The sequence below is a fragment of the Pristis pectinata genome, chromosome 2 (genome assembly GCF_009764475.1).
Source record: "Pristis pectinata isolate sPriPec2 chromosome 2, sPriPec2.1.pri, whole genome shotgun sequence".
Lineage (NCBI taxonomy): Eukaryota > Metazoa > Chordata > Chondrichthyes > Rhinopristiformes > Pristidae > Pristis > Pristis pectinata.
The window spans coordinates 38,771,188-38,795,849 of record NC_067406.1 but is presented as its reverse complement, the minus strand read 5'-3'; the positions used below and the strand labels follow the sequence as shown (position 1 = coordinate 38,795,849).

The window sequence follows — 24,662 nt, the reverse complement described above, 5'->3', positions numbered from 1 at the left end:
TAACTGGATTGTTTAATGGAAGTACTGGATTAATAGAAGCTTATAATATTTCCAAAATGAGTAGTAAACCTAATGACTGAGTGAATAGCAGAGCAAAAATATTGATAGAGGAAGAAGTGAGAATATGAGAATAAAATATTTCAAGATTGTAAGGGCTTTCATGCCAACAAAGGAAGATGGTAATAAAAGAGCTTGATCCCATGGAGACAGTTGTAGAAGAAATTATAGTGGGAAATAAAGCATGGGCTAAAGTATTAAACAAAAACTTTGCATCTACTAGAAACATGGAAATTAGCAGTAGAATCAGGACAGTTTAGCCCTTCAAGCCACCTCTACCTTGCATTGTGAGCGTGGTTGATCATCCAAATTGAGCATCTTATTTTGGGCTTTCTCCCCAGATCCCTTGATCTCCTTAGCCTTTAAAACTATTAGCTCCTTCCTGAGAGCAGGCACGGTAGTGTAGTGGTTGCGTAATGCTAATACAGTGCCAGCGACCTGGGTTCAATTCTGGCCGCTGTCTGTAAGGAGTTTGTACGTTCTTCCTGTGTCTCTGTGTGTTTTCTCTGGGTGCTCCGGTTTCCTCCCACATTCCAAAGACAAATGGTTAGGAAGTTGTGGGCATGCTATGTTGGAGCAGGAAGCATCATGACACTTGTGGGCTGCCCCCAGGGCACTCTACACAAAGATGCATTTCACTGTGCATTTCGATGTACATGTGACTAATAAAGAAATCTTATCTTAATATATTTAATGATTTGACCTCATCTTTTTTCTGTGGTAGACAATTCACTGGTCTTTGGAAGAAGTAAATTTTCCTTGTCTCATATTTAAATTTAAATTCCATATCCGTAAACAGTTTTTATTTGATTTGGCAGAATTAATGTAATTTTATGAAGGTGAAATCATTTTTGACAAATTTAGTAGGATGTAACTAACAACTTAGACATGAAACACCAATGAATGTAGAATGCCTGGATTTTTGAAAGGCATTTGCTGAAGAATTACAACAAAAATGTTATTACCTCTGTGGTAACACATCATCATAGGTGGAGGATTGGTTAAAATATAGAAAATGGTGTAGGAATAAATCAGTGTTAGGAGAGTAGTTTGTCTGGAATCTTAAGGTTCTTAGAAGTATGGAATACAAAAGTAGGAATGTTGTACTGAATCCAAATAAGACACTGGTTAGGCCACAAGTGGAGTATTGCATCCAAATCTGGTTACCTAAAGGATGCAAAGGTCCTGTAGAGGGGTGAGGTAACAAGTTTCTCCTTGGAACCAAAATCTGAGAAGAGACTTGATAGAGGTATGCAAGATCATGACTTGTTTAGATGGGGTGGAAAAGAGAAGCTGTAGCCATTTGCAAATTTAAAATTTTGGACCAAAAATGATGGGAGGAAAAACTAATTGATGCAAAGAGCAATTATGATCTGGAACTTGCTGCCTGTAGAGCTGATGGAAACGCAATTAATCAGTGCTTTCAAAAAGGAATTGAATAGGCATTTGAGAATTTTGCTAGACCATGGGGAAAGAGGAAGGAAATGGTGTTGATGACATTGCTCTGTCAGGGGTCAGCATAGTCTTGAGCCAAATGGCTGCCAGCAGTGCAGTGTAACTACTATGATACCATAATCTCTTTCAAAAGGAGGAGAAATTACCCATCAGCTGTTTGCAATCTATTAATAGCTTTGATAAGACAACAGGAGTGGCACAGCTAGTAGAGCCGCTGCCTCGTAGTACTAATGACCTGGGTTCAATCCTGGCTTCAGGTGCAGTTTATGTGGAGCTTGCATTTTCTCACTGTGACTGTGTGGGTTTCTGGGTTTCTTATCCCAAAGATATGGGTTGAAAGGTTAATTGACCATTGTAAATTGTCCCTAGTGTGTCGATGAGTGGTAGAATCTGGTGGAGAGAACAAAAGGAATGTCGAAGGTGATAAATGTTTCTCTTTTATTTCAGATTTTCAGCAGCTGTTGTGTTCTGCACCTCAGTTCCAGCATATTTTCTCTCTACCTTTCTTACAAATGTCCCTCTATTTATACTCCTCCAAACAGATTAACTATGATTAACAACAAGTTGTCATCATCTCTTGGCACCAACAGCATTTTCTCATCTGAACATCCTTGGTCTCCACCCTAACATAGACATTCCCTTTGTTCTCTCCACCCTGCCCCTTTTCTGCAACTTGTTGTTTTCACTTTTCCAGTTTTGATGAAAGAATACTTCAGGTTGATGACAACTCTGTTTCTCTTTCTACAGTTGCTACCTGACCCGTTTAGTATCATCAGCATTTTGTTTTATTATAAGTTGTATTTGTTTGAATTTTAAACTAGAGCAGTCACTGGTAGAATGTTTAAAATAGGGGATGCACAAGAGTTAAGAATTTAAGGAGCACAAACACATCAGGTTTTTAGAATTGAAGGAGACTACAGAATCGGAGGGACAAGGCATTGGAAGACCAGGGTGAGAACTCTAAATCTGAGGTGTTGCTGTATCAGATAACAGTGTAGGTCAGTAAGCATGTGGGTGATGGGCACTGCAAATTAGGATTGGGGCAATAGCTTTGGTCTTTGGAGTACTAAGTTGGAGGTAATTTCTACCCACACCATGAAGATAAACAATTTTAAATAGAAAATTAATGAACATTTTAAAATGTAGTAGTTGTATGCCTATTGAGTGATAAATTCCTAGAGCTTGATGGTCTGCATCCCAGAGTAATAATGGAAGTGGCCTAGAAACAGTGGATGCATTGGTGGTCATTTTGCTACATTCTTTAGACTCTGGAACGGTTCCAATGGATTGGAGGGTGGCTCATGTAACTCCAATATTTGTATATTAAAAAAGGAGCTAAAGAGATAATGGGGAATTATAGACTGGTTAACCTGACAGTGAAGGGGAGAGGTGTGGGGAAGGAATACTAGAATCCTTTATAAACAATGTAATAGTGGAACACATGGGGGAACTCTGACAGGATCTGACAAAGTCAGCATGAATTTATGAAAAGGAAATTGTGCTGGACAAATCTTTTGAAATTTTTTGAGAATGTAACCATCAGAATGGATGAGGGAGACCAGTACATGTGGTATGTTTCATTCTTCACAAAGCTTTACAAAAGTCTAAGAGGATCACACAGAGATGCAGGGTGGATGTTCTTGATGGCTAGGGAGTCCAGGACTAGGGGTCAAAATCTTATGTTAAGGGGTAAGCTATTTAAAACGTGTAGAATTCTCTACCACAGAAAGCAGTTAAAGCTTAATAATTAAACCTGTTCAAGGAAGAGTTCAATATTTTTCTAAGGGCTAGAAGGATCAAGAGATGTGGTAAAAAGGTACTGTCACGAACCAGCAACAAAAGAAACACACTGAGCATGATTCAGTGTTAAAAACTATTTTATTAATCACTACTTATGATAATACGTAAAATAAAAGTAAAAATGTTAGTATGTTAGAATTCAAAAATGTTAAACCTTGAACGTTAACCCCAAAACTAAACTCTTCTTGTGTGTGTGTGACAAAGTCCAAAACTCCCAGTTCCGGAATGGTTCTTAAAGTTCAGTTCCGCAAGCCATAAGGTGAAACATGAGCAAGGGCTTCTTCAACAACCACCGTTGTCTGAAGATAAGACGTAGATGTAGAAAAACATAGAGAGAGTACATACGAAATCCAAATGTTCCACGATGGAACCCAAACGACACTTCAGTGTTTACTCGGTAGTGACTTCCTCACCCCGAAAAGCATCCGAATTGTGGTCGTCCACACACAAATACCTGTTTCCTTCTACAGGTCAGCAACAAAGTGAACTCCACCGGATTACTTCCAACTTCCATACATGGATTTCAGTGGCAAACACAGTTATTGTTTCTCATCCATCGATAGAGAAAACAAGCAGGCTGGTGTCTCTCTCCCTTCTCTCTCTCTCTCTCTCTCTCTCTCCTTCTTCTGACTTCTTCAACAACGTCATTACGTCCTTTATCTTCTATTGACGTAAGCACGCCCCACACACACATACACACACACTCTCTATCTTAAAGGGACTTTCACTGAGTCCGTAACACCTCCCACCTAAAAAAAAATTTTCCCAAGAAAATTTTAACCGCGCATACAGTTAGTAATGTTAATAATTATCATGCTACACAACTACAGACTATCAGATTAGTACAGATACATGTTTCCCATTTAACATCGGGAAAGACAATCAGCAATCACATTATCTTTGCCTTTAATGTGAGTTATCATGAGATCAAACTCTTGCAAACTTAAACTCCAGTTTAACAGCCTTCTGTTCTTGTTTTTGACTCGGCTCAGAAACACCAATGGGTTATGATCTGTATATACAGTCAGTGGTTTCTGAGCGGTGCAAACATATACACTGAAATGTTGCAAGGCTAAAACAAGTGACAGTAATTCTTTCTCTATGGTGGAATAATTCTTTTGATGCTCATTAAATTTCTTTGAAAAGTAAGCTACAGGATGGTCAATATCATCAAGGTCACCCTTCTGCAACAACACAGCTCCTGCAGCTTCATCACTGGCATCTACTGCTAATGAAAATGGCTTTTCAAAGTCAGGTGTTCTGAGCACAGGATGGTAGCATAAAATGGCTTTCAGCTTCTCAAATGCTTCTTGACAAGAATCTGTCCAAACAAACTTTACTCCCTTCTTCTGAAGATTAGTTAGGGGAAGAGCAATATCAGCAAAATTTTTACAAAATTTTCGATAATATCCAACCATTCCCAAAAATCTTCTAACAGTCCTCGTACCTGTGGGAATAGGGAACTCAGATATTGCTTGAACTTTTGCCTGAACAGGAGCTTGCTTGCCTTGACCTACAACATAACCAAGGTACGTCACAGTGGCATGGCCAAATTCACTTTTAGCCAAGTTAACTGTAAGGTTAGCCTTGGAAAGTCTTTCAAACAACCTTTCTAACGCAGAGATGTGATCTTCCCAAGTATCATTCCCAGTCACTAAGTCGTCAATGTAGGCATCTGTATGTTTTAACCCATGAATCACTGAATTAATCATTCTTTGAAATGTTGCCGGAGCATTTTTCATTCCAAATGGCAAAACATTGTATTCATACAATCCAGAAGGGGTTACAAAGGCTGAAATTTCCCTTCCTCTATCTGTTAATGGAACACACCAGTACCCTTTTAATAGGTCAATCTTTGTAAGAAATTTTGCCTTTCCCACTCTGTCTATGCAATCATCCACCCTAGGAATAGGGTAAGCATCTGACTTTGTTACAGCATTCACTTTCCTGTAATCTGTGCAAAATCTAACAGTTCCATCAGGTTTAGGTACAATAACACAGGGCGAACTCCAATTTGAAGTAGATTGTCTAATAATATCATTTTCCAACATGTATTTTATTTCCTGATCAACAGGTTTACTTTTTTCCACATTCATTCGATATGGGTGTTGTTTGATTGGTTTTGCATCCCCAACATCAACATCATGGGTAATTATCGATGTTCTGTTTGGAACATCTGGGAACAGATTTTTAAATTTTAAAATTAATTCTCTCATCTGTTGTTTTTGTGAAACTTGTAAATGGTCCAACTTCGTTTCAAGGTTCTCCATGATATTTTGGTTTTTCAGTTTCGATGGAACAATATTTGGTCTAAATTGGCCTTCCTCAACATCAACATCAGGCATTCTAGAAACAACCTTTTCACCATCCACCAAGGCCACAACTGAATCCCTCTCATAATAAGATTTTAGCATGTTTACATGACAGAGTTGTGTTTTCTTGCGTCTATCTGGTGTTTTGATTATATATGTTAGATCAGTCACTTGAGATTCAATAACATAGGGTCCAGAAAAACGAGCTTGCAAGGGATTATTTTGGCTAGGGAAAAATACCAACACCTTTTGCCCCACTGCGAATGTCCTAGGCCGAGCACGTCTATCAAAATGTGTCTTCATTCTTATCTGGCTTGTTTTCAGATTCTCTCTCGCTAGCTGGCAGACTCTCTCCAACCGAGTTTTAAATTTTTGGACATAGTCCAACAGACTCAAGTGAACTTCCTCATTAATCCATTGCTCTCTTAACAACTCCAAAGGTCCTCTCACCCTATGTCCAAACACAAGCTCAAAAGGACTAAATCCAATTGACTCCTGGATCGATTCTCTAACGGCAAACAAAAGTAAATGGATACCTTCGTCCCAATCCTTGGTGTTTTCAAAGCAATAAGTCTTCAGCATATTTTTGAGAGTAGAATGAAATCTCTCCAGAGCTCCTTGAGATTCTGGGTGATATGCAGATGATACAATCTGCTTTGCTCCCAGCTCATAGACTATTTGTTGAAAAATTTTTGACATAAAATTACTACCTTGATCAGATTGGATTTCTTTTGGCAAACCAAACAAGGTAAAAAATTTTACAAGAGCCTTTGACACCGTCTTGGCCTTAATATTTCTAAGGGGTATTGCCTCTGGAAATCTAGAAGTGGCACACATGATGGTTAACAAATACTGATTTCCAGTCTTAGACTTTGGTAAGGGGCCAACACAGTCCACAATCACCTTCGAAAAGGGCTCCCCAAAAGCAGGAATTGGTTTCAAAGGAGCCACAGGGGGTTTTTGATTTGGTTTACCTACCATCTGACATGTGTGGCAGGTTCGACAAAACATCACCACATCTTTTCTCAAACCAGGCCAATAGAATTGTTTCAAGATCTTCCCTACAGTTTTATTCACACCAAAATGACCACCCAAAGGCATACTATGGGCCAGGTTTAAAATCTCATCCCTATAAACTTTTGGAACAACAACCTGATGAATAACTTCCCATTCCTCATTAACAGGAACATGAGGAGGTCTCCATTTCCTCATTAACACTCCATTTTTGACATAGTATCCAGTTGGCACTTTTTCAATCTCCTCACATGAGAGTGCTTTTTCTTTCAATTCTGTCAACTCAGGGTCCTTTGTCTGTTCCACCATAAAATCCTTCCTCGACAAAGACAAATCTTTAAATTCAGGCTCACTGTAAGGATGTTGATCCTCCAGTGAAGACAAAAAAGTCTCAGATAAGGCATCATAATTTTCTTCCTGTTTAGGACTGTCACAAGGAACCACATCAGACTGCATCGGACTGTCTTTCTTGGCTAATTCTCTAGCTCTAGCTCGAGTCACCGCACATGATGGGTAAACATCTGAATCATCCTCAGACTCATCAATCCTTGGTTTGGTTGTTAACCGTACCACAGGAACACTTTCTCCATTTGCAAGGTCATTTCCCAATAACAAAGAAACTCCTTCCACTGGCAAACTAGGTCTTATCCCTATCTCGACTGGTCCTTCTACGAACTTTGACTTTAAAATCACCCTGTGAAAAGGGACAGACATGGTCTCACCTGTAACGCCTCGTACTAGATTTACTTCACCAGTGTCACTTTCTTCACCAAAATTTAAAACACTGTCCAGCAAGAGAGATTGACTAGCCCCAGTATCTCTAAGAATTTTCACTGGCACCTGGGGTGACTCATCATTCAGTGAAACAAAACCCTCTGATACATACGAACGGAATTCTTTTCTCACCTCCTCCAACTTTTCCGCTTTTCCCTCTTGCAAGGACTGATCTTTAACAGCATCTCCTGAACCTTTTTGATTTTTAATTGCCTGAAAGCAAGCATTGGGCCCAGCTTCCTTCCTTTTCTTCAAAAGGGCACAATTAGCTATCACATGGCCAGGTTTCCTACAGTAATAACAAGTACGCTCAACAGGTTTCTCCAGCCCTGGCTTCTTTTCATCTTTTCCCTTTTGATTACCTCCCAATTTAATCTCTGGTTTACCTGGATTGTCCTTGTAACTCTTTTGAAAGGTTTTAGGTTGTCCCCATTTGGATTTATGGGTTAAAGCATAATCATCTGCCAACCTAGCAGTTTCTTGTAAAGTTTCCACTGCCTTTTCATTTAAATATGTTGTTAATTCAGCTGGAACACATCTTTTAAAGTCTTCCACTAGTATCAATTCTGTCAATTTATCATAATCCCCATCTACATTTTTAGCCAGGCACCATCGTTCAAAACATATTCTCTTTCCATTGGCAAATTCCATATAAGTCTGATCTGCAGATTTCCTCAAGTCTCTGAATTTTTGTCTATAAGCCTCAGGGACCAATTCATAGGCCTTCAAAATAGCTTGTTTTACCTTGGTATAATCAGCTGCATCCTCAACAGACAAAGCAGAATAAGCTTTTTGAGCTTTACCTTTAATCACACTCTGTACCATAAGAGCCCATCCTTTCCTTGGCCAGTTTGAACTCACAGCAACCTTTTCAAAATGTTGGAAATACTGATCAACCTGATCTTCTTCAAACGGAGGGACTAATCGAACCTCCCTGCTGGCTGAAAAACCATCATCAGAATCAGATTCCGAACTCCTACGCTTCATTTGTAACTCATGCTGCCTCTGTTTCTCCTTCTCCTCACTATCCAGCTCCATCCTCTTCAATTCCATCTGCTTCATTGCTAGATCAGCCTCTATCTTCATCTGAGTTAGCTTTTGTTCAGCCTCTAATCTCTTTTCCTCTCGTTCAGCTTCTATCTTTAACTGGGTTTGCTCTCGTTCAGCTTCTATCTTTAACTGGGTTTGCTCTCGTTCGGCCTCTAATCTCTTTTGTTCTCGTTCAGCTTCTATCTTTGCCAGCTGCACCTGTGCCTCAGAAATTGCTATTTCACTGCCAGGAAACTGTTTTAACACTTCCTTCTCAAACACCTTCTTTTCCACATAATGGCCAGCTATCAATCTCTGAATATCTGCCTTTCTCATAGACTGCTTTACTTCTGTAAGGTTTAACCTTGTAGCAATCTTTATCAGATCATCCTTTTTCGCCACCTCCAATCCCTTTTGGGTTGGTGACTCCAAAAATGCCTTAATATCCATTGCTGCTGGTTTCCACACACACAAGCCAATTAAAAAGAATTTATCAGACCTCCCTCAAAAATATTTGGATTGAATCCCGAACAAATCTCGTCAATCTGGGGAACGATCCCAGACGACACTCGTTAATCTTTGGATCTATCCCGGACGAGCCCCCAATTTTGTCACGAACCAGCAACAAAAGAAACACTGAGCATGATTCAGTGTTAAAAACTATTTTATTAATCACTACTTATGATAATACGTAAAATAAAAGTTAAAAAAAAAATGTTAGTATGTTAGAATTCAAAAATGTTAAACCTTGAACGTTAACCCCAAAACTAAACTCTTCGTGTGTGTGTGTGACAAAGTCCAAAACTCCCAGTTCCGGAATGGTTCTTAAAGTTCAGTTCCGCAAGCCATAAGGTGAAACATGAGCAAGGGCTTCTTCAACAACCACCGTTGTCTGAAGATAAGACGTAGATGTAGAAAAACATAGAGAGAGTACATACGAAATCCAAATGTTCCACGATGGAACCCAAACGACACTTCAGTGTTTACTCGGTAGTGACTTCCTCACCCCGAAAAGCATCCGAATCGTGGTCGTCCACACACAAATACCTGTTTCCTTCTACAGGTCAGCAACAAAGTGAACTCCACCGGATTACTTCCAACGTCCATACATGGATTTCAGTGGCAAACACAGTTATTGTTTCTCATCCATCGATAGAGAAAACAAGCAGGCTGGTGTCTCTCTCCCTTCTCTCTCTCTCTCTCTCTCCTTCTTCTGACTTCTTCAACAACGTCATTACGTCCTTTATCTTCTATTGACGTAAGCACGCCCCACACACACATACACACGCACTCTCTATCTTAAAGGGACTTTCACTGAGTCCGTAACAGTACAGTCTGGCAGGATTTGAGTACATAATCCAGACTGTTAATTCACTGCAGTCCTTGTGCTCTTCCAGTCCTGGCCTCCGGTACATTCCACATTTTAATCACTACTGTTGGATGTGTTTTTAGCTGTCTAGATTCTAAGCTCAGGAATGTTCTCCGTACATCTTTCTGTTCTTTTATCTCCTTTAAGAAACTTTTAAAAAATTACCTCTTTATTAGCTGTGGTCTGCTATCAGAATGTGTCTTTGTGTGGCTTGGTATAGAATTTTACTTGCTATATCTCCTGGGAAGCACCTTGGGATATGGTAAGTTAAAGGTGCTGAATAAGCTGTCTTTGCAATACTGAGGTAACTAAGTGCTGCATATTTAGGGGTGGAGCTCACTGGATGAGAAGGTGAAGCAAATGCACATTTGCCCTTGCAGATATTCATAGTAGACGAAGGAAGTTCTCCCCATCACTTGGTTAACAATTATTGCTCAGCCAACATCAAAAACAAATTAACCAGTTGTGATTCTCATTGTCGTTGTAGACGGTAAGTAGTTTGGCTGCTGGGTTTTCTGCATTTCTGCAGTAACTTCATTTGAAAAGTATATTATTGCTAATAAACAGCTTTGGCACATCTTGAGTTTGGAAAGCTAGTCATATAAATGTGAATTCTTTCTTTCCTTTCCTCTATTTAAATTTGGGCATGTGAATTTTAAGATTTAATGACTCTCTCTGCAGGTATTTAAAATCAGAAGATCATCTTTACAACGCCCACCTGCAAAAACTGGAAGGCAACGTTAAGACATCAACTACAGAACCCTGGGAGAGATTAAGTGCCAGAAACAAAGTCGAATCTTTTGATCCAGAATGGAACACTTTTAGAAGTACTGCTTTTTGTCCTGCTGGAGATGTGAATAGACAACAAATAGGTAATTAATTTTAATCTTTTACTGTGTATTCGACATCCCATGTACTTTATGGTATCTATCAGTGATTGTAGGTTAGTCATATCCTAGAAGGAAGTCATTTGTATATCAAGTTGGTAATGGCATTCTGCAAAACAATTCTGTGAGTCTCTTTCTCCAGCTCTTTCCCACTTGCCCTGCAAATCATCTTCCCTGAAGTGCCCACCTAATTCCTCAGTGAAAGCTCTAGTTGACTGTTTCTGTCTTTCTTGCAACCAGATCATAACTAGTGCTTGTTGAGGAGTTTGCTAGTGCTGTTGGGGTGGGTTTAAACTAATATGGCAAGGGGATGAGAATCCATGTGGAAAGACAGAGGGAAGCACTGCAGAGACCAAAGCAAAAGTTAGAACAGATAAAAGTAAGAGTGGAGTACAGAAAAGTGAAATGCAAAGGACACAAAGGTTACAAGATTCTAAAAGGACAATGAGTGTAAGGGCATTTTATTTGAATGCCCGTAGTATTCAAAACGAGGTCAATGAACTTGTGGCACAAATCAGTACAAAGGGGTATGATTTAGTGGCCATTGCAGAAACGTGTTTGCGGGGTGGAGATGAGTGGGAATTAAATATCCAGGGGTACCAAGCAATATGGAAGGATAGGCAGGAAGGTGGGGTAGCGTTCTTAATTAAGGATGAAACCAGGGTGATAGTGAGAGACGATAAGGAGCAGAATGTTGGGTCCATCTGGGTAGAGATTAGGAATAGTAAAGGGGAAAAAAATCACTGGTGGGAGTTGTCTATAGGCCACCAAATAATATTACAGCGGCACAGGCAATAAACCAAGAAATATCTGATGCATATAAGAATGGAACAGCAGATGTCATGGGGGACTTTAATTTCCACATTGGATAAATCAAGTTGGTCAAGGCAGTCTTGAGGAGGACTTCACAGAATGCACCCGTGATAGCTTTCTTGAACAGCATGTTAGTGAACCTTCAAGGGAAAATGCTATCTTGGATCTGGTCCTGTGCAATGAGACAGGTAAAATTAATTATCTTTAGTTAGGGATCCTCTTGGAAAGAGTGATCACAGTATGACTGAATTTCTCATACAAATGGAGGGTGCAATAGTTCCATCTAAAACCAGTGTATTATGCCTAAACAAGGGAGACTACAACAGGTTGAGGGAGGACTTGGCTAGCGTAGACTGGGAACATAGGCTATATGGTGGGACAGTTGAAGAACAGTGGAAAACTTTCAAATAGATTCTTCATGGTGCTCAAAAGTATATTCCAGTTAAAAGCAAGGAGGGGAAGGGTGAGGAGAGCTAGCCTTGGATAACTAAGGAAATAAAAGAAGGCATCAAGCTAAAAGCTCATGCATACAGAGTTGCCAAGAGTAGTGGGAAACTGGAAGATTGGGGAAAACTTTAAAAAGCAACAAAGAACCACTAAGCAAACAATAAAGAAAGGGAAGATAGATTATGAAAGCAAACTAGCACAAATATAAAAGCAGATAGTAAAAGTTTTTATGATTTATATAAAGGGGAAAAGGGTGGCTAAAGTGAACATAGGTCTCTTGGAAGATGAGAGGGGGGAATTAATACTGGGTAATGTGGAATTGGCCAAGGCCTTGAACGATTATTTTGTTTCGGTCTTCATGGTTGACAACACGTCTAACATGCCAAAGAGAGATGTTATGGATGCGATGGGATGTGAGAAATCGATACAATCACTGTCACTAAAGAGGTATTGATGAGCAAACTGTGGGCCTAAAGGTAGACAAGTCCCCTGGTCCTGATGGGATGCATCCCAGGTACTGAAAGAAATGGTGGAAGTTACAGTAGATGCATTTGTGATAATTTACCAAAATTCTCTGGACTCTGGGCAGGTCCCAGCAGATTGGAAGATAGCAAATGTCACGCCACTGTTTAAAAAAGGATGTAGGCAAAAGGCAGGTAACTATAGGCCAGTTAGCTTAACGTCTGTAGTCAGGAAAATACTTGAAGCTATCATTAAGGAAGAAATAGCAAGACATCTGGATGGAAGTGGTTCCATCAGGCAGACACAGCATGGATTCAGGAATGGCAGGTCCTGTTTGACAAACTTCCCTTTGAGGATATAATGAGCGCAGTGGATAGAGGCAAACAGGTGGATGTTGCATACATGGATTTCCAAAAGGTGTTCAATAAGATGCCACACAAAAGGCTTATCCGTAAGATAAGGATGCATGGAATTGGGGGTAATGTATTAGCATGGATGGAGGATTGGTTAACCAATAGAAGGCAGAAAGTTGGGATAAATGGGTATTTCTCTGGTTGACAATCAGTGAAGAGCGGAGTGCCGCAGGGGTTGGTGCTGGGCCCGCAAATGTTCACGATATACAGTACATTAACGATTTGGAAGAGGGGACCGAGCGTGGCATATCTAAGTTTGCTGAACTAAATTGAGTGGAAAAGCAAATTGTGCAGAGGATGCGGAGAGATATAGATAGGTTAAGTGAGTAGGCAAGGGTCTGGCAAATGGAGTACAACATTGGTAAATACGAGGTCATCCACTTTGGAAGGAAAAAATAGAAGATCAGATTATTATTTAAATAGTGAAAGATTGCAGTTTACTCTTGTGTAGGGAGTTGGGATTGCTTATGCGTGAATCGCCAAACATTGGTTTGCAGGTGCGACAGGTTATCAAGAAGGCAAATGGAATGTTGGCCTTAATTGCCAGAGGGATTGAATTTAAGAGGAGGGATGTTATGCTACAACTGTACAGGATACTGACGAGGCCGCACCTGGAGTACTGCATGCAGTTCGGGTCTCCTTACTTGAGGAAAGATGTACTGGCTTTGTGGCGGTGCAGAGGAGGTTCACCGGGTTGATTCTGGAGATGAGGGGTTTAGTCTATGAAGAGAGATTGAGTTGCCTGTGTCTATACTTGCTGGAATTCAGAAGAATGAGAGGGATCTTATAGAAACATAAAAAATTATGGAAGGTATACATAAGATAGAGGCAGGAAAGTTGTTTCCACTGGTAGGTGAGACTAGAACCAGGGGACATAGCCTCAAGATTTGGGGGAACAGATTTAGGATGTAGATGAGGAGAAACTGCTTTTCCCAGAGAATAGTGAATCTGTGGAATTCTCTGCTCAGGGATGCAATAGAGGCTACCTTATTAAATATATTTAAGACACAGTTAGATAGATTTTTGCATATTAGGGGAATTAAAGGTTATGGGGAAAAGGCAGGAAGGTGGAGCTGAGTCCACGGCCAGATCAGCCATGATCTTATTGGATGGCGGAGCAGGATCGATGGGGCAGATGGCCTACTCCTGTTCCTATTTCTTAGGTTCTAATAACCTTTTCATTGAGTGTGCCTGTTTCTTTTCCTATTCCACACCGCCCCCCCCCCCCCCATATCTTTTGCCCACCATTTTAAATCTTAGACATTTGGTCCTTAAACCATCTGCTCATGGGGAACCACTTTCTGCGTATTCTATCAAAACCTTTTGTGATTTGATACACCATCCATCAAATCTCATTGCAGTGTTTTGCTCCCAGTAGAAAAATCCCATTCATCAACCTTGTTTGTACCTCATCAAAATAATTAATTCAGGTTAGTCAACGATACGTTTTCATTAACAAATATTTTGCTGCTAATCGTTTCTTAAGCATTCCCACAAATGAGGTTAAACTGACTGGTCTGTAGTTGCCAGGCACTTCCTTTAGAATAATAGGTTATACTTGCCATTTTCCAGTCATCTGGCACCTCCCATGTATCGAGGGAGGATTGGAAGATGTTGGTAATCCTTTCTGTGTTCTTTATCTCCACTTCCCCAGGAATTTAAGATGTACCTCTTCAAGCTGACTTGTTTTAGTTAAGCATTGCCAGCTTCTTCCAGATCAATTTTCACCCCATCTATTATCCCTGCTTCTGCCGAAAATTTATCATTTTCCTTGATAAAGACTGACACAATGTACCTGTTAAAACATTATCTTATATAATATATTATCGTAGCTGTATTTCAACTATGTAACATGAGAAAAATTCCTCTGCAGCAAAGTCCCAATTTACCAAAGTCAGGGATAAAAAATTCTACAATATTTGCTCCTTGTATCTCCACTAATCAATTCCTCTTCAAAAGCAACTTATTCTGGTCTTGCTTAAATAAATTTGATTAAAAGCAACTGTTTTATGATATATCCATTAGCCTAACTCTCTATTAAGTCTCACCAAAGTTTGAATTGTGGTCCCCAGTTATTCATACACTGTCCATGGAAAATTGAAAAGAAAATTACCATAGGTGTTTGGAATATATTCGGATCAGACAGCATCTATGGAGAGAGAAACAATTAATAGTATATGCTGCTGAGTTCCTTCGGGAATTGGAAAATGTTAGATGTATATCAAAAGGTTTAATTTGAAAGGGGAAGAAAGGAGTACCATTAAGTTCAGTGGTAGGCAGGAAAGCAGCAGAGAATAAATAATGATGTAAGGAAAAAGTTGATAGTAATGCAACACTTAAAATCTGGATCCAGAGGAGAGGTAAATAGAAGTAGTAGACTCGTTACCAGAAGCTGTTTTCAGAAACAAATCTAGTTAGTGTTTATGATCTGAAATTGTGGAACTCGATAATGAAAACAGAAAATGCTTGAAATACTCAGTGAGTCAGGCAGCATCTGGGGAGAGAGAAGCAGAGTTAATGTTTCAGATTGGTGGCCTTTCACTAGATGCTGCCTGGCCTAATGAGTATTTCATCATTATTTGGTTTATTTTGATTTTCAGTGTCCGCAATATTTTAATTTTGGATTGTTGAACTCATGTTCAAAAGTCCTTAAGTGTCTGATCAAAAGATGTTACTGTCCTTGAACTTGCTTTGAGCTTTGCTGGAATGATGGATGCTAAAGGTAGAGGTAAAAGTGGGTGGGGAGTAACGTGACAAACAACAGAGTTGCCTCATACTCAGTGACAAAGTAGATGTGTTCCACAAAGCAGTCGATCAAATTGCATTTGATTTGTTGAGTGCAGAGTCGACTGCGTTGTGTGCAGTGAAGCTAGCATACCAAATTGAAAGTACAATTGAATCTCTTTAGCCTGGACAATGGATGACAAGAGGTAAGAGGGCATTTTCTGTAACTTCAGAAGAAGGTGCTACAGGAGGCAGTAAAGGTGATTGAGGGTCAGATTTTTATGGAGGATGGCCACTGCAGAATATTTGGAGGAGGAAAAAATAGCAGGAAAAATGGATTGCTTACCTTCATGCCTTATTTGCCTCTGATATGTTGTGATGTTGATTTGTTAGAAATATCAAGTTTAAATAGTGGCTTTACTCTGGTTTCTTGAATCTGATGTTTGTGCACTCAACCTTTAGTACAGGACTTAAGTATGTAATTCTAAGCTGACACTTCAGTGTATTGCTAATGGAGGTCTACATGTTTAGAAGTGTCATTTCCTTGAATGAAAGACTAAATTGAATACCTCTTTTGATTGTTCAATTAGATATAAAAGACACCTTTTGAAGAAGAGCAGGGACATTTTTTCAAGTTGCATGCAAATATTTATCCTTTGACCAACCTGTCCAGAAACACATTAATTGTTAATATTATGATTACTGCATAAATTTTCCAAAGATACAAAACAAGTGGTATGATGCAAAAAGTTTTGGATGGCCTGTTAAAGATGCTAAAATTTAATCCTTTTGGGGGGATGGGGGATTTTTTAAAAATAGAAAATCCTTGATCATAGTGCCTTTCTAAGTCTATGTGCAAAATTTCCTACTAAAATCTTTCCATTTGGGTTTTCTCCCATCCTAAACACCAAAATGATTCTAACCAAATATCCTTCAGGAGAGTTATCCTTCCATTCAGTTGATCTCTCTGTAATTTTGATACAAACAACCACAACATGTCGCAATTGTCTCCTCTATCTAGCTTTGTACTATTGCTAATGTGCCTCTAGCTACCTTATCTTTCATCTTCTGTAAATTTCTCCTCATCCAAAACTATGCTGTTGGTATTCTATTTGATACCAGCTTCTAGTTGACCCATATTGGTCCCAGATCCCAAAATGCTACAATTAATATTCTGATACTTGCAATTAATAGCAATGCCTGTTAATTTTCTCTGTAACTTTGTGCAGCCCACTACCCATATCCCTTTTCAAAATGAGAAACACTCCAGATGACCTATTCATTTGCAATATTTCAGGAAAGAGCTCTGTGACCTTGATTTTTCAACCTATGTCAAGACTTTACTTTTTTATCGTCAGCATGTACTGTATTCACTGGTCAGGTTTTTAGACAACACTCCTTGTGTTTGATATTTCAAGTTGACTATTCACTATTTTTATCGAATGTTAAATTTGCTTTATCCTACACTGTCATCAGTACTGAAGCTTCGACTGATGATCAGTCATGCATAATGTGTTAGATGCATTATCAATTTGGGACCCCTAAATTGGTTAATATTTCTCTCAACTTTTTGAGGGAGAATTAAATAAAAGGATAATGAATTCAGCTTGTCTGAAATAGTCTTTCTTTAAGATCCCAGCTTCCAGAAAAGGAAGCTATAATTTAAAAAGAAAATCACACCAGTTCAATATCCTGGAATTAGGAGATGGGAATATATGGTTTATTCTTGCCTACTGCTGACTCCAGTGCATTTTGGCATAATGCTTCCCTAATTACAATGGAAGCTCTGATATCTTTGCCGCTTAAATTTGTGCTTTTGTGTTGATTCCATTCTCCTTGGGATATAGAAGGTAATTGTAATTAATATATTAGTATACAGATTTAAAAAAAACTCTTATGATCAAGATCCACACTAGATTGGAAGATTACCAGTTAAAACAGGAAGATCAAATTGAAAGACATTGATTTATTAAATTTGATATATGCTGCATTCAACTAACTTCGTAACTTTTTGTATAGGGGCTACTCTGCTTGCTAAAAAGGATGCGGCTACTTCTCCTGCGCTAGTTGTCAAAAAAGATGAACCAGTCAACATGGCAACATCGCCCATTTGGCCTGAATCACTGAGGTAGGTTATCATGGAAACATACAGCACAGAAACAGGCCCTTTCAGTCCATCTTGTCCATGCTGACCATAGTGCCTGACTTTGCTAATCCCATTTGCCCACATTAGGCTCTTATCCCTCTGAGCTCTTTTTTTGATCCAAGTACCTGTCCAAATGCCTTTTAAATACTGTAATTGTGTCTGCCCCCACTACCTTCTCTGGCAGCTATAATTTCTGAATAATTTCTATTTTTAAATTCCTGCTTTGGAACTGCCAACGTTAACATGTTTTTTGTTGTCTCTTTTGAAGCATAAACTCAATGATTTTTGTACTTGATGAGCAAGCAACTGGGTAGACTTGAGTTTAAATTCCACATGATAGTTAGGGAAATTCACTTAAATGAAACTAGTATTTCTTTTAGGCTGATCCCGGGGGAAAAAGTACTGAAAAAGTTGCAGGCTTGCCTTTACAAACCCAAGTTGTTTAGTGACATCCTTCAAGGAAGGGATCTATTATACCAATATGCTTTGGCCTATTTATGTCCCAAGCAACATGATTGATTCATAATGCCCTGATGTCAGATGGAGACTGATTGAATTGTCCAAGAACAAACAAAGCTTATAGTATTGAAATTTTGTTTATTATAGAGTGTAACTTTTTAAAACAATAGCTGCTGAGGATTATATTTCTTCATGGTATGAGCAATGAAGAAATTTAAAGTATTTTTTCTCTGAGGCAAATTCCAAATAAAATAACTTACAATAATGGTTTATTAGTTAACATCAAATTGAAAATTCAGCTAATGCAAAATCTACCAGCAGAGTGGGTAATCAATTTTAATGCAGTGGACATAATATATTTGAATTTCCAAAAACCTTTACATAGAGCACCTTTCGTTGCTTATGCTTGGTTTCTACTTACTGTCATCGGAAAGTTTTGAAGTGTTCTGCTTCTTCCTAAATGCTGCTGCTCCATTTTGACCAGACTTTGGGTCACAGACATCCATGATTTAAAGTAGATGTTGCACATATTTAAGTTTTTTGGGAGTATTCTTGAAGTATTTTCTTTGCCCTGTTGAAGATTATTTGCTATGGCAGAATTTTGAAAAGAGGACTTGTCTTGGGAGGCTGATGCGAGGCATACTGATGAAGTGGTCCATCCAGGGCTGATTGTGATCTGTCCTTTGAGTATTGGCCTGGGAGAGGGCACAGATGTAATTATTGGTTAGCTGGTCTTCCCAATGGATTTTGAGGATTTTTCAGAGATGGCATCCCTTCTACTTCGGTACTTTGGTAAGGTAGCAGACTCGTGAGTAAAGTTAGAGCATGTGAAGTTAAGGATGAAGAGTTGATTGGATAGTTAGTTGGCAGCACAACAGAAAATAGAAAGTAAAATTACTCAAATTGGTCTTGCCGCTGATCCTCCTTTCTGCCAATTTTATTCACGTAAACAATTTGGAACTAAAGTACAATATGAAAATAACTTTGTGCCCAGAATTTAGGATTTTTTGAAATTCTTGGTTGGAGTTCTCTGCTCATGAAAATTATATTTTTTGGAAATATTGACAAATTTAGTTAATAAGGAAGTGAAAATGTGACATAGTCGCATCAAGATTCCCTATGATGACCCTGAATAGATTTTGTGTGCTCTTTAAAATCATCACTTTGGGTATTAGGTTGTGGTGTTTGTTAAAAGTAACAGAAAGGGGATTTAGTTTTGGTCAGATTTTGGCCAGTAGCCACAAATGTTAATTGTATTCGGGGGTAATTACTTGAATTTTGCTTCCTGGTGCAGCAAATTAGAAATCTCAGCATGTACAGCCAATCGTTTTCTCACAATTAAAATGAATGGTTGGAAAATCTAGCTTAATATGTACCGAGGCTCCCTGCTAAAATTGTTTCCATGTTTTGGAGGGCTAAAATTATTAAGCTGGAATACTAATTGTAATATTCCTAACATTTTGTTGATACTTTAATTTACTAGTAAATCCTGTGCTTACTAAATTGTTATAGATACTTACTATCTTTCGTCTGAGAGAAATGGTATGATACTGAACACATGAAACAGGACATTAATATCTTTTATTAATTTTGAATAAGCAATTACTGGTTTCTCAGAATTTGTGGCCATATTGTTTTGCTCAAACAAATAGCTGGATGACTGCAATGTGTTTTAATCTATTACTGTATTATTTCCATTGTTCAATAAAAGGTGCAGCCAGTTACAGGCTCTCACAACCACCTTCCAGTTTATGCTGGTTTAATGAGGTTTGTTGAAACACATTTTTTGTTTCCCAGGATGGACAGGAAAGAAGTATGAGGTTGTTGCCTTAACTTTTTCAACACTGTACAGGTATCTGCATGGTACTGTGCTGTGCAAATTTTAAAAGAGCAGTGATAAGCTGTTTGCAATTCACATTTTAGGATTAGTGAAGAAGTCTGTCATTGAAGAATTTGGCAACAAAAATGGGATGGGAGCACAGTTCACTACTGAATAATGAGAATTGTCATTAAAAACTTAATTGCAGCAATTTAAACTTAATCAGCTGAGAGTAGCTTAAGAACTTCAGCTACTTTAATTCTCCATCCCACTCCCACTCTGACCTTTCAGACTGTGACTTTCTGTACTGTTACAGTGAGGCCTGATGCAGGCTTGAACAGCACCTCATCTTCCATCTGGGCACGTTGCAGTCTTAATATACTTGATATTAAATTCTACAACGTAAAGTAACTTGAATTCTCTGTCTGTATAAACCATCCATCTCTGATGTTAGTTTAGTTTCTTTCTTTCTTTTGTTTTTCCTTCTCTTGAAGTGCAGGATATGCTCAGCTTGACCTACCAGTTTTACCCTACCAGAGACATTCCTCCTCTCCCACCCTCCCAGCAGCTTAAAGAGCTTCTATTCTTTCCTCCCCAGTTCTGATGAAGGGTCCTCGAACTGAAACGTTAACTCTGTTTCTCTTCCCACAGATGCTGACTTGTTGAGTATTTCCAGCATTTTCTGTTCTTATTTTGATTTTCAGAAAAAAATTTTGAAAAGTTGTGTAAATGTGAAGCGAACCAAATTAAAAGCTGAATCAGCTTAAGATTGTAAAAGATGGATCCCATTTGAGGAATTGGGGTATTTAGGGATATTGCAAAAGGTAGTTATTTGAGATTTGAAAAAAAGATGTTCTATGCCAACAAAATCGTCAACCTCAATGAGTCAAATGGCAGACTCCCTGTTAACATTAAGTGGAAAACTTGTGCACTGTTTTTATGACAAATGGCCAAAGACAAGTGCACATTAGTTACCAGCTTATAAAAAAAATTGAAACTGCAAATTATGTTCTGCATTTTACAGTAGGTTAAGTTTTAATAATTCAGATTTTTGTAGAGTATTTTTCATAATAAAATATTGGCATGTAAACATTTTTTTGAACTGATGTCTCCTCCATTACATGTGATTGCTCGTCTGTACAGTAGTACAATAGTAATAGACTATAATAATGTAGCCAGTGTAAGAACTGGGTGGCTTTTGAAAATGTCAAATGATGACCAAGAGATTACTTGGGAAAGAGAAATTAGGATTGAAGTAGAAATTAGAATTATAATAAAGTAGTAAGATTTTCGGAGCTTTTACAACTAATGAAGGACGTCAGTGCCAGAAGAAGATATAATGGGGAATAAGAAAATGATGATGTTAAACTATTTACTTATTGCTCATGATATAATAAAGTTAACAAAATGGAGGGGAACCAACAAAAGTTAAGGTAGAAAAACTTTATAAAAATAGGACCAGAGAAGTGGGATGAACACCTATAACACTCTGGAATTGATGGTCTTCATCTTGCTGTTTGATAACATATCTGGAAAGTCATTGTATAGTTAGCCGAAGGTTTTTTGTAAGGGGTTTTGAATTTTCCAAAGGATTGTGAAAAGGTACCATGCAAGTGGTCCTTTCACAAGACTAAGGGTCAGAGCAGAAGGAATAAATGGTTTCAATAGTGGCAATTTTAAAGCAGGAGATTTGTGGACTGAACCACCTTTAAATATTTATCTTCCCTTAACTGAGGATTCAATAATCAGGGGGAATAGATTTAAAGTAATTGGTGGAAGTATTAGAGGGGAAATTGGGAAGAATGTGGAAATTAGGAAGAACGTGGAATTTGCTGCTTGAGAAGTTAGTAGCAGTAAAAACCATCACGATGGTTTAAAAGTGCTTGGGTATGTACCAGAACAGCCAGGACCTGCAGGGCTGCAGAAGGTAAGATTAGGTTAAGTGGTTCTTTCTGATCAGCACAGGTATGATGGGCTGAATGGCTGCCTTCTGTGTCATGCATTTCCTAGAGATTCTATAGGACTTTATAAATTAGAACATGGCTGGTAGATTGATAATGCATTGTCAGCTGGCAAAAGAATATCTGCAGTGATAATACTTGATGTGGACAGTGAGGCATACTATTACTAAGCAGCAGTTTTTGCCATTTCAAGCTGGAAAAGGAAGGTGCCAATTAACTGACTGAGAATAAGACAGAATAAATAATTAAAACTTGAGGCTAACTTAACTATTTTGTGAAGGAAAGATTAAGAAAACTGCAAATAGATAAATATGTATAAAATAGATTGAAAGTTAAAGGATTAAGCATTAATAGTTCAGTAAGTATTAGTGGTGATTTTAAAAGAAAGTTATGAATGTACTTTAAATATGGGTAATACTTTGAATCTATGCAAAATGTGACTATTGTACTTTGCTTCTTTGAAATATTTTTAAGTATATTGTAAGAATTTAAATATTTGCTGAGCTTGCCATTTTTTGCAAGTTAGTACAGCTTGGCTATTAGGTGGTATTTTGATCAGAATTTTTAATTGTGATGATTGTTGATGTAAGATCATAATCAAAACTTCGCAGTACATTGTGTCTAACTAATTAAAAATTTTGGAAACTCGGACTTCAATGCATTGAGAAAGCATGGGAGTGCAGTAAAATCAATATGAGAGCAATAAAATCTCATTAGGGCAGCAAAACCAGTGTTACGGTTTACTGAAATCCGAACAAGTCTGAATTGTGAGAATCAAGAATTATATAAATCCACTGCCCAAGGCTTATTTTCTTGGTCTAGGCGATTGCAACAAATTCTTTCAATTAGCTGTGTAGGATATTGGCAGGCAAGTGCAAATTGTACATGAAATAGATCTGCTATCTTTTCAAATTCTTCAGATAACCAAAGCACTACGTAGCAGATATGTTGAACACTTACATAGGTCAAATAGAACTGATAATAGTCTCTCTATGCAACAGTTTAAAATGTTAAGGAATGCCTGATGGAATTAAGAAGGATTGGTTGTATTCCTTTTTTTAAAAAAAAACAAAAACTTGTTGAGGATGAAATATCTGAAACTGAGTCTTTGGGGAAAGTAATCACTTTAAACAGGACTTTTTAAAAAAAAAATTAAAGTGAACTAATCTACCTTTGTAAAATTAGGGGCAGTGATATATTAATATGTTGTAATACTACTCAGTATTTTAGCTCCTGCACATTTAAATTATACTGGAAATATACCATACTTTGCATTGTTAGATACTTTCTTATCCTCTGGCCTAGATGCAAAATTTACTTTTCACAGTCACACACTTATTTTTCCTACTTGAAAGAAATTTTGTTGATATTGTAATTTGGAATCTACTCACTAGTACAAAAACAAATTTCTTTGATACAGCACTTTTACAGTAGGAAAATGTCCCAAGGTGCACCACAGGAATGGACACCAAACAGCAAGGTGTTAGGTCAAAACTTGGGTCAGTGAGGTAACTTCTAAGGAGAACCTTAAGAATAGGAGTGATTTAGGCAAGAAATTCTGGAGTTTCCAAATTTTGGTAGCTGATGCTGGAGTAATTCAATTTAGGAAAATGCCAGAAGCCAAAATTGATGGGGCAGAGATATTTTGGAAGGTTGTACAGCTGGAGGAGGTTGCAAAGGGGGGTAGGGTTGGGGGGGGGTGTGGTGAAGAGGAGGGCAGGGTTGCAATTAATGGGATTGAAATCTTAATGAGCATATTAAAATCAAACTTTGTTCATCCCTAAGCCAATGTAGTTAACCATACACATAGAGTTGGTTGAATGGAATTTGGTACAATGTAGAAATTTGGCAGCAGAATTTTGGATGTGCTTAAGTTTAAGGGAGGTGGATGATAGAATCTGGTTAGAGTGTGTTGGAATAATCAATTAAATGGTTAAAAACAAAAGCAAGAATAAAGGTTTAGGCAGTGGGTGGGCTTAAGTAGAACTGGAGCATGTAGATAAAGAATAGGAGTGGACCAAGTTTAGATCTTTGAGGAATGCTAGCTAAAACAGTGCGCGGGTGAGATGGAAATGAATGGGCTCAGAATAGTGTCATACAAATGGATGAGGAGGATGCTGCGGTTAGCTGGTTCAAAGGCCATAGATGGAGTGAGAAAAATGAGAAGGCATAGTGTGCCTTTGTTCCACATAGGGATCCATTTGTATGTTTGATTAGAACCTTTTTGGGACTGTGGCATATGAAAATTACAATATGTTTTTCCAGTTATTTGTTTCCATTTGTAATGGTGCTGAGCAAGTTTTTCCTAGTGCATTTACCAACTGTTACTTAACTTACCAACTGTTACTTAATTATATACAATTGTCAATATGTAACTGCTTGCTTTCCAACACAACAAATGACTGTAGGTGCTGATGATGTAAGATTTTTCCTGGTTAGAGTGAAGCAGGCTTACAATTGTGAACTTGGGAGTTTTTTTTTGTAATAGAACACCATTGCATAGATCACATGCTGTGGAAATTTCCTAGATCCATGCATGTTCCAAACACTGACGCGCTCATTTATAGATTTTGGTGTTTGTTTTCTCATTCAAAGCAAGAGAAGCGATGGCATGAGGGATTTTATGTTAATAATTGCTTCTTTATGAAAAATGGGTGTTTAATCTTTTGACATGGCACTTCAAACATTATTAAAATTTCTCTGCCTTATTTAGTACATAAT

General features: G+C 38.2%; 1 protein-coding gene across 2 annotated transcripts in view; it reads left to right on the top strand.

Annotated features, from left to right (window-relative positions):
• kiaa1328 (KIAA1328 ortholog) overlaps positions 1–24,662 on the top strand; it is a 138,338-nt gene that overhangs the window by 83,282 nt on the left and 30,394 nt on the right. For both annotated transcript variants that reach the window (XM_052044007.1, XM_052044009.1), the window contains exons 9-10: positions 10,492–10,682; positions 17,576–17,684. In XM_052044007.1, coding sequence (XP_051899967.1) covers positions 10,492–10,682; positions 17,576–17,684 — 300 coding nt within the window. The remainder of the gene's footprint in view (positions 1–10,491; positions 10,683–17,575; positions 17,685–24,662) is intronic.